The 11,256-nt window shown below is 43.6% G+C and overlaps 1 protein-coding gene across 1 annotated transcript; it reads right to left on the bottom strand.

Moving 5' to 3' along the window:
- Positions 1-3,001: 3,001 nt before the first annotated feature.
- LOC149261250 (uncharacterized) lies at positions 3,002-7,234 on the bottom strand. The gene is made up of 3 exons (XM_089368270.1): positions 6,482-7,234; positions 4,275-6,259; positions 3,002-3,827 (listed from the first exon to the last, which is right to left on the bottom strand). Exons 1-3 carry the CDS (start codon positions 7,232-7,234, stop codon positions 3,002-3,004), a joined length of 3,564 nt encoding a protein of 1,187 aa, XP_089224396.1.
- Between the last annotated feature and the right edge of the window lie 4,022 nt (positions 7,235-11,256).

The raw sequence follows: 11,256 nt of genomic DNA, 5'->3' as shown, positions 1-11,256 counted from the left end.
TACCGTAGTGACAGGAGGTTTGTTGAGGAGTCCTCATGCGAAAAAGTTCATGAAGGCTTGGGATGAGACCTTGGAGCTAGCATGGTTACGCTTGCATGAAGATGTAAGGAGAATGAAGAAATGGGCAGATAAGGGAAGACGGGATGCACACTTCAGTGTGGGAGATATGGTGTTTCTCAGGATTACCGGAGAGCAGTTTCAGCCACCTAAGGGGACTGCGAGTAAACTGACAAGGAAGTATGAGGGACCATTCTGAGTGAAGAAGAGAGTGGGGGAAGTTGCTTACGAGATGGAGGTTCCACACCATATGCACATGAAACATCCAGTTTTCACATGAGTTAGTTGAAGAGATGCAGACTTGATGTTGATCATCCAGAGAGAGTTGAACCACTGAGCGGACCAGCCATGATTGTGGACAAGCTGAACTTAGAGCTGGACAAGATTCTGAGTTTCCGGACTACAGGGATTGGTTGCCACATGAAACGGGAATTTCTTGTTACATGGAAGAATGCACCGAAGGAGGAAAGCTGGGAAACGGAGGACTCACTTTGGAGATGGAAGTGAAAGATTGCAAAGTACCATAGGAAGCTACTAAGGAGAGCTGGATTGTTAGGGATGAAAATGATTTCAGGTGGGGGAGAATGTAACGCCCTGCAGTGGGCGAGTCGCTCGGGCGCGCCCACCGATCGACCAAAGTAGAGTGCGAGGCAGAAAGGTGACCAAACGGGCGAGTTGTGGTGGGGCGGTCTCGTGCGATGGGCAGGCCGACCAACACACATGACGAGTTTTGCAAGAAAGGCGAGTCAGCTGGAGATAGAACAGAGGGTTGGCCGGGTGGCACGACCCCCATTACCCACCATACATATAGGCGGGTGAAACATGGCGAGACATCACATTCAATCACCACTCATCTTATGAAGTGCGAAGGAGTGGAGGTAGCCGCAGTGGGTAGGCGTAGAACCGTGGGTTGATGCACCCACTGGTCAAGCAGGTAGACACGGAGGAACCGCATGAAGTTTGGTGAAAAGGTAGTGCAGGTGGAGGGCTGCAAAAAGGCACCCGCCTGTCGGTTGGTAGTGCGGGTGGAGGGCTGCACGAAGGCGCCCGCCCGACGGTTGGTGACTCGGGTGGAGGGTGCACAAAGGTTCTTGCCCGACAATAAACTCGGGTGGAGGGCTGCACGAAGGCGCCCACCTGACGGTTGACACGAGCTCGGGTGAGGAGTTCGGGTGGAGGGCCACACGAGGGCGCGCCCGCCCGACTCAGGCAAGATACTTGTGGGTTGAACAGTGAAGTGTGGCGAGCGACCACTGTGCAAGGCGTGCACGAGGTGGGTGCCCGACATGGGTAAAAACACCAGTGGACCATTTGCTCCCGGTCATTTGTATTTTCTAAAAATTCATAATAAATGATTATTATTGCATATAATGGTGTACTCTCTGTTGTGTTATGAATGTTTATGTTGATGTTATAATGTTAATGGATTCCGCACATTAATATTTTTAATGAAAGATGATGGATGTTAGGCATAGTTCGCAAAGTAACTTAATAATGGAACATGTTAGCTACTTAGGCGGTGCCGCACCCTTGCCAGTTAACGGAAAAAGAATTGGGGGCATGACAAATCCCGTCAAATGCAACACCATCTGGACCCTCTAGTGATCCTATTAAAATTTGACCATCCCGCCCCATTGCCTATTCAAATTAAATATAAAAGGAAGAGATAATGAAGTTAAAAACAATTCTTCAATTCATTTATTATTTTATTTTTATGTATTTAATTAATTTAGACTCCCAATTATATAAATGTGAACTACTTTTTTTTCTTTTTTTTTTCTCAGTAAAACTATGCTAATTGATTATATTATGTACATAAGAACATTACAGGCAGTAAAACAGGTTTCCCATGGCCATCTGTGGCACTGTGGGTTGGCGGCTGGCTTTACCAAAGAGATGTGTCCAAGCCGCCTCAAAACTCATCATAATTTTCCTTCTGGCACCAACATTACCCACGCAGGGGCTTTGACACAAAAATCTGCCCTCGCAGGGGCGACCGTGGACATGAGCAATCACCCTGAAAAGATTTTCTGACTGAAACAAAGACACATAAAGACCTGCAGATGAACTAAAAGACCCAGACATAAACATATGATTTATCCCATACACAGAAAGCGACCGAGACAGAAGACCTTAAAACTGGACCTGAACAAAAAGATGGATGACGAAGCTTTCCATTATCTGCTACTCCTCCGGTTCCTCCTCAATAATAAGGACCCAACCATATTCTTCCAGGAGTCCTTCCCGTTCTTCTCCTGCCTTGGACGTCGACGCCTCCTGCGTCCGAGGATGGGCAGGTGCCTTCTCAGGTGCTCCCTCTGTCTTTTCCTCAGCCCTTTCCGTTTGGTCATCGGAGGGCGATTCTCTGCTGCTCGACCTGGCGTCATCCTCCTCTATGTCCTTGATAAATAGGACTGAAATGTCTGCGCTGAGGTTTCCCAGATTAAACACTGTTGTGCCAAACGCTGGAAGCGCGGGTGGTCCTTCATTTGTGCTACCCGTATCCAAGAACTGTGAAGCCTGCAAGTGGGGAGCTCCGGCTCGTCTGTAACAATAGCAGCAGCAGCAATGGTGGTGGGCATCCGCTGCTGGAGGGCATGAGGAGCCCCCTCGACCAGTGCCGCGTCTGCACGACTGTCTTTCTCTTGGCCTGCCCATGTTGGCAGTGGAACTGGCTGAGTGAAACAGAGCTGCAGATGCAGGGCCTCTCTTCTCAGCGCCTGAAGATAATGCTGTGATGCCCCTTCCTTTAATAACAGTGAATTCAAAGTCCGCAGCGTCTGCCAGAAGGCAGAGAAAGTCCAGGCCCGTCTGCGCAACGTGCCTACCTCGCTGAGAATGGCGTGACCCCAAACCTTCATCCAGCTTAATTCCTTCAACATTCTCTTGAACCTTGAGCGCCATGAATGCGCACTGCACACACAACAATCCGCCTTTAATTTCATTAAAGGTTCTGAACGGAGGCCTCCAAATTTATGTCTTCGGCGGCGTCCCGAGTGTCCTTCCACGGGCTGTCTCGTGTGATCACCTGCTGGCCATGTGGCCTAGCAATCTCTGTCGTGCTAACACCCGCATCCGGGTGGCTTGCATCTTTTTGGATGAGGCATTCACATTCCTGCGCTTGGAGGTTGTTTTGAATGATATCCGTGGATCCAGATAGGATGACCTGATCATTTTCAACCCCAACATTGGCCAATAGGTCAGCTATCTTGTTGCCTTCTCTTCTTATGTGATTGAATGAGATGGCTCTGTTATTGCGCAGATACTGTTCCATGATGTTTAGCCTCGCTTCTAGTCTCCAGCTGGGGGCGATTTTCCGGGCTTGGGAACCATTCTGTATGCGGGTGGCCATGTTGATGAGTAGCTGGGAATCCCCTTCCACAATCAAGGGTTGGAGATTGAGCTTTTCCGCTTGTAGGAGACCTTGCCAGAGGCCTTCTAGCTCGGCTGAATTGTTAGTATCCCACCCCATATTTCCAAAGTAGATTTGCAGGGGAGTGCCATCATAGTCCCTCAGAATTCCTCCGAATCCAGCAGCTCCAGGATTGCCCTTGGAGGCCCCATCAAAGTTGAGTTTGAAAGAATTAATGGGGGGGGCTTTCCAGCAGCTGTCATCTTTGCTGTTGCTATTGGAAGGTTGCTGCTTGTAAACTTCTTGTGGTAGTTGCAGATGCCAATTGTCGAGGATGTTTCTCTCATTGTCTATTGAGGGGAGATCCTCCTTCGACCAAGTTCTGAGCATCATAGTTTCGTTGAGATTCCCTTGAAGCCTGTGCCATATTTCATCAATATGGGAGCTTGTGTTTTTGAAGATGCGTTTATTTCGTTCCTTCCAGATATTCCATAGGATTAGACCCGGGATGATTTTCCACAGGTGGTTGAGGATCTCACAGTTGTAGGGGCTTTTTGGCCATTGCCTGATGGTGCTGATGATGTCGTCGCCCTCTCTGCATCTTTTTTGGCATCTGAAGCTCACTTTTTCCCAAATCTGGGTGGCTAAGGGACAAGTAGCTAAAAGGTGCTGGAGGGTTTCTTCGTTTTGAAAGCAATTATGACATATAGAAGGGCCTTGGAAGCTTCTTCTCCTTAGTCTATCCCAAGTGAGGATTTTTTTATGTCCTACGAGCCAGAGGAAGTAGGAAATTTTGGGCCATAATCCGAGCTCCCAAAGTTTGCTCCATAAGGGATCAGTCGAAGGTGGAAAATTGCTAACCAACTTGTAGGCCTCGGCTGAGGTGTAAGTCCCCTTGGGTAGATAACCCCATCTGAGAATGTCGTGGCCTTCATGATACCGTATTCTTCGTTTTCTTAATTCTTTCTCGAGGTCTTCCATCTCCTGGCTGGTTGCGTTGGTGAGAAGTTGATTACTGTGTCTCCATTTTCTGTAACCTTGCTCTATTTCCTGTATCCAAAAATGATGGACTTTATCCCGTTGCTGCTCCTGCCTGTTAGGTATCAGAGTTGGAGGAAGAACACTAGTTAACCTGGGCAATTGGTTCCAGGCGTCTGTCCAAAATCTAGCCAATCTTCCATTCCTGATCTCCCAGAAGCTGTGCTGTTGGATTAGGTGATAGTGCTGCTTGGCGGCATTCCAAATTAACGACCCTTTTTCAGTGGGCGTGAACCTAATGAGTTCTTCTTGAGGTCTGTGGTTAGCATATTTGGCTGTCCAGATTTTGACCCAAGGCTTTTCTGGGTTAGTGATCCATTGCCACCAGATCTTGGCATTCATGATGGAGTTACTGTGCTCTGGGTCCCTAAGTCCAATGCCGCCCTTGTCTTTGGGCATGCATATAGAAGACCATTTAACCAGAGCCCATTTGCGATTTGTTGCTGAGCTGCCCCAAAGAAAATCACGCTGTAGGCTTCTAATTCTCTTTAGGACCCACTTAGGTGCTGCAAGAATTGAGAAGAGATAGAGAGGCATGGCCTGAAGGACAGATTTGATGAGCACCACCCGACTGGCGAGGTTTAGAGATCTGTAGGTCCAGAGGTTGAGGCGGGACTCAAGTTTTTCAAGGAGGGAGCTCCAAGCGGGAAGTTTTAAGGCAGAAGCAGTGAGAGGAGCGCCGAGATATTTGGAGGGGAGGGTGGCAGCGGGGAAGCCAAGAATGCGAGTGACAGCAGATTTGACCTGAGGAGGTGTATGAAAGAAGAATATCTGCGACTTGGAGGTGTTGACATGAGTTCCAGAAGCCTCAGAGAAGTCGTTGAGGAGGGATTTGAAGCGAGAAGCTTCCTGGGCAGAGGGATAACCAAAAAGCATGGTATCATCAACAAATTGCTGATGAGATGTGGCAGGGGTGTTGTGGACCGAGATGCCCTTAAGCTGCTGAGAGTAGAGGGCATGTTTGATGTGTCTACCAAGACCCTCCGCCATCAGAACAAAAAGGAAGGGGGATAAGGGGTCACCTTGCCTAATACCTCGAGAGGGCTTGAAAGGATGGGAGGGGATGCCATTCACCAGGATGGAGAAGTGAGTGGAGGTGATAAGGCTCATAATCCAGCGAATCCACATGGATCCAAATCCAAAAGCTTTTAACATATGATGAATGTAAGTCCAACTGAGCTTGTCGAAAGCTTTAGAGAGATCCAGTTTGAGAATCATACCTGCCTGCTTTGAGTGCTTGAGGGAATGGATTATCTCATGCGTGAGGAGGATGCCATCCATTATTTGTCGTCCTTCCACGTACCCCGACTGTTCCGGAGAGATAAGTAGAGGTAAGAGGGGCTTTAACCTGTTTGCTATGACTTTTGTTATGACTTTGTAGATGACATTACAGAGAGCTATGGGCCTGAACTTGTCAGGAGTGATGGAATTCTCCTCTTTGGGGATGAGTGTGATAAAAGTGGAGTTGAGGGAGGGGAGGAGCCAGCGCATGGCCCTGGATTCCTCAACAATCTGCCACACCTCCAATTTTATCATGTCCCAAAAGGCATGGAAGAATGTGGTGGTAAATCCATCTGGGCCAGGGGCCTTACCATCTTTGAGCTGGGCCATTGCGTCATCTACCTCCTGTGGAAGAATAGGACGCATTAGAAGCTCATTGTGATCCTCCGATATGATTTTTGGCACATTTCTGATTATTTTCTCAATAGCCGGTTGCCTGTCATTTACTGGTTCCTGATGGACATGTTGGAAATGGTTGAGGAGTGCCTCTTCAATTTCTTCATGCTTCTCAACTTTTTCCCCTGTCTGTTTCTGGATGAAGGGGATGGTATTGTGCATCCTTCTCTGCACCGTGGTTCTGTGGAAAAATTTGGTGTTGCGCTCCCCCTCCTTCAGCCACCTGACCCTTGATTTTTGCCTCCAGTAGATTTCCTCCTGCTTTCTCCTTTCTTCAAGCTGACTGTGAATGAGTCGCTCTTGGTTCAGGGTGGTCTCCGTGTGCCCCTCTGTGATTATTTTTTGTTGGAGATTCACCAGCTCTTGATTCAAATCTTGTTGCGCCTTAAATATGTTTCCAAAGGTCTCCCTATTCCATATTTTTAGCTGATTTTTTAGAAATCTTAGCTTCTGTTGGAATTGATACATCTGTGCGCCTTTCGGAGGGATGAAAGATGCCCAGGTGGTCTTGACGAAATCCTTGAATGCAGGGTGCGAAAGCCAGAAACTCTCAAAGCGGAAGGGTCTTTTTGTCTGATCCCCTGGTCTCCTCCATTGTAGAGCAATTGGCCAGTGATCCGACCCCGTGTGTGCAAGAATTTCTGCTGAGATATCTCCGCCTAGGTGCACTGAATTGTCGGAGATTAGAAATCGATCTAATTTGGAGGCGATTTGGGATTTGCCAGCTCTACGATTGCTCCAGGTGAAGGTGCCATTGCAAAATGGCATGTCGATAAGGGATGCAGCTTGGATGAAGTCTTTGAAGCGTGCAACTTCCGGCTCCAATCTGATTCTCCCTCCTATCTTTTCCTCGCTATTGGTGATCATATTAAAGTCCCCTGCCACTATCCATAGTGGGTGACTTCTGTTATTGCTCAGGGCTTCAATAGTGTCAAGGAGCCTGATTTTGCTGCCTGTATCTTGCGGAAAATAAACATTAGATATGTTGCCATGAATATTGGTTCCCAGTATGTGGAAGGCTGCTTGAATGAGATGATGAGAGGCATGAAAATCCGTGAGAGTTACCGCTTGGGTATTCCATGCTATAGCAAGCCCTCCTGAGGCTCCCATGGCGTCTACAGCAACCGAACGACAGCCTGGCCAAGCCTTGGATAGTATGTCGCCTAGAGTAGAACTATTACATTTGGTTTCCTGGAGAAAGCACATCTGCGGCTTTTCCATTTTAATCATGTTTTTTAACATCCTTAGTTTTCCGGGGCTGTTAAGCCCTCTTAAATTCCAGGATACGAGCTTCATGGATCAACTACTGTTGGAGGGCCTGTAGTACTTCGTTAACTTTGCATATCTGCCTGAATCTACCAGGATTTTCCCTACCTCGATAGTTCGCTGGAGATCTGTCTTCCGTCCTCTCTTTTTGGAGTCTTTTGGGCGCAGGTGGCTATCCCAATGACTGCCTGGTTGTATCCCAAGTTGGTGTTGATGATAGGCCCTTGAGATAACCAATTCGAGCTTATTGAGTTGAAGCTCTGATATGGAGTCATATGCCCGTTTTTTGCATGCTGCTTCTAGTTCCAGAATGTCCAAACCATTTAGATCTATACTCTTCGGCTCTTCGTCCATTTGCTCCACTTGCTCGCTGTCTTCCTTATTGATTTCTGAGTCCTGGGGAACATCTTCCTTTCCATCAACTTCCATGTTCTTGTGAATCTTCTCTGGATCTTTCTGATCTCTGCTTAGGATAGAAGGGGAGGCGCTGGGGGAATGAGATTTGGAGGGAAGATCAGAGGGGGGCGGGTGGGATGAGGAAGAAGGGCGCGAGGGGATGGGTTCAGAGGTGAGGGGTTGGTCTTCAGGGGTTTGGGCAAGTATATCAAAGCTGTTCTTGGATGCTGGATCTATGGGTTTGTTTGGCTGGGGTTTGGATCCATTTTGAGGCTTTTTGTGCGAGCGTTTCCTATTTGTGACTTTGGTGAAGCCATCTTGGGTTTGGTTTTCAGAAGGTGCAGGGGAATTATCTTTGGCATTGAGAGGGCAGTCCCTGAAGAGATGCCCCAGAGCATGGCATCTTCTGCATCTAAAGGGAACGTGCTCATAATCGAGAGGCTGGGTCCATTCTTCATCTCTGTGGGAAAGAGTAATCGACTCTGGTAGGGCTTCATTCAAGCGGATAAAAACACAGATTCGAGCATAGGATATATACTTACGCGATTTGGTTTCTTCTGCCGCTCTGATGTATTCTCCTACTCCATTTCCAATACCCTTGAGTATGTTTTCGTCCCAATATTCATCTGGAAGAGAATATAATCTGATCCATACCGGGGCCCAAGTGAGGTCTTCTTTATCTGGGTTAAATCTTGGAATCCATTCCCTCAGATAAAGTCTTGCTGCATTAAATCATTAAAAGGATTTTGAATTAGTTCTTATTAATTTATATTATTAATCTCCTATGGGAATGGCATTCTACATTGCATTAAGGTGGGGTAGCATGGTCAACCCCCAACATATGGCCGTGAGGTTTTATGGGTTTTTTTAAGAAGAGGTTTATCATATATTCTCATTATATTAAGTTAAGTGATAGGTGGAAGGAATATGAATTTTCAAAGTATGATTTTGTTGGTCAATGTGAGATTTTTCTACATTTTTCCTGATACAATTTCAAGCAAGATTATGAATTTTTATTATTTAAAATATTTTTTGGAAAGCATAACTAGATTCAACATCGAATTTTATAGACAAAACAATTTAAACTCAAAATTTTAAGAATTTCTGCTAGATTTTAATTAAAATTTACCAAGGAAAATGCCTTGAAAAAAAAAGTCATTTCATCTAAACAACATGTTTATAATGCCATTTAAAACAATACCAGGGAAAATGCCCTGAAAACAATCATTTCGCCTAAACATGTTTCTAATGCCATTTAGAACAACTATTTCTAGTTGTTGCTTGCAAAATGCAAGTGTACTCATCACTATTATTCAAGGAAAATCTTGTCACTTAAAATTATAGGTGGTAGTTCTTAAAGGGCACACCAAAATGTCTCGAAATGATTAACTTTTTCCTAAATTGAAAAAGAAAAACTCTTCATCAAGCAAAACCAATTTTAAAACATACTCCAAACCCAAATTTTATCATTTAATATAAATTTAAAATATTCTACTTAAACTTATATTTCAACTAATTATTTTTAACCCATTATATATTTTTATTAAATTAAAATAAATTTGTCTTTACTTAATCAATCTTCATAAAAATATATATATATACATATATATTTACATTTAACATTATTATCATTACCATTCGATTTTTCCGCTTCACGATTATTCCATCTTATCCTCGTTGTTTAAAAAAAGGGGAAAATTGCTCTTCTTCCTTCTAATATATATTTTTAATTGTGAGACAAAACGTTGATATCGATGTGTGTTTCATCTTTATTATTTTAAATCAAAGATAATGGCGAACGAGTAACCGACATTAGCAGGTCACGCTTTACATGGCAGTTTTAGTATATATTTTTAATTGAGACACAAAACATTGACATTGATCTGTGTTTTACTTTTTATTATTTTAAATCAAAGTTAGGGTTGACCGAGTAACTGACATTAGCGGTCACGCTTTACAGGGCACTTCTTACATTTAGAATATATATTGTTCACGTGGAATACCAATCACAAGCATTTCTCACGCTGTTTGTCACGTGAATATCATTTACGATGACGGGCAATTCAAATTTCACCACATCCACCTGCTATTAACAGTCATCCAACTTAGGGTTGGCGTCTGTGTATAACTGCCTCAGAAGTACACATAAATCGATGAAGCGATGGACTCTTCGGCACTCTGAAGGGACTTTCTTCTCTTTCTATCTCATGGCAGAATCAAGAGGTAGGGGAGGCAGAAAGAATTAAGGTATTCACTGGGCTTTCAATATGGAGGCAGCAGTGAACATGGAGGTTAAAACTGACCAAGGTAGAGCAAGCTATGAAGGAAAGGAGTCTAAAAATTTTTGAATCGACTGATCACGATCTATCTAAGACCCTATGAAATATGAAATATTATATTAGAAACTAATACCTTAAGCGGCAACACGCGTCCACTCGTCCCATTGGTGTCTGCCTAAAATTGAATACGATCAGAGTTTAGATGTTGTCCCAAAAACTAACAGAAGATATTGTGGTGGTCTGCTGTTTCAGATGAACGGCGCCACTGATTCGAACCCGGAGACTTCATCCAATTCTACGTCTGCCGCTGCGATTTCTGGAGGCGCGGTCGACATCTCCTTCCGCTGGTTGTAGTTTGGACAGAGATAAGCATTCAGAGAAATGCATCCTGCGTTCTTAATCGCACTTGGCTTCCACACATACCAAGAAATTGGAGAAGCGCATAAGGGGTGAAATGGTGAATACCTTCATGATAGAATTTTAGGGTTTCTATTGAATTTTCCATTAATGATTTTACCATTCCAGGTTTAGCAGCTGCTGGTATAGTGGAATCCAGGGTATGTGTTTATGGTAGTTGATGCGATGCAGTTTCTGAAGGGTTTGAATAAATTCATTTTAAAATGTTTAATGAAATCTGATTTATGAAAATAATAATAAATATTTATTTGGATAATAGTTTTTTTATTAAAAAATAATAAATAAATGTAAATATTACTTTTTATATTTATTTTAGTTATCTGCTATGTTATTGGTCTATCTGATCTTAGTTTTAGAATTTGGTTTCAAAACATAAGTTTAGGCTCTACACAAGAGTCGCATAGATTTCTTAGAAGATGGTTAGAATTGAAAGGGATTTGTGATGTTTCAAAGTGAAAGGTGAAATTAATGTAAATATATATAATTGAATAATTTAATTTAAATATTTAATGAATTTTGATCATTTACTTTTGTTTTGAAGATAAATCACAATAAATAGTTTGAAAAGTCCACTCCAAATAATGATGGGGTTATTTTGAAATTTATTTGATAATGGTATGGATCACAAAAATGTGAAATTAAAAATTTTAATTTATAAAAATATAAATAAACATTCTTTAACCAGAGTCTTATGATGGTATGTAATTGTTGATTTGTATATATAAATAGTGTGAATTTAGTTTATTTAGTTAAACTAATATATGTGAAAATGAA

The sequence above is a fragment of the Pinus tabuliformis genome, chromosome 6 (genome assembly GCF_031772625.1).
Source record: "Pinus tabuliformis cultivar Carrire ecotype Pingquan chromosome 6, CPIR1, whole genome shotgun sequence".
NCBI classification, from domain to species: domain Eukaryota; kingdom Viridiplantae; phylum Streptophyta; class Pinopsida; order Pinales; family Pinaceae; genus Pinus; species Pinus tabuliformis.
Note: the sequence above shows the minus strand (reverse complement) of the source record. Positions and strands in the feature narration are given on the sequence as shown.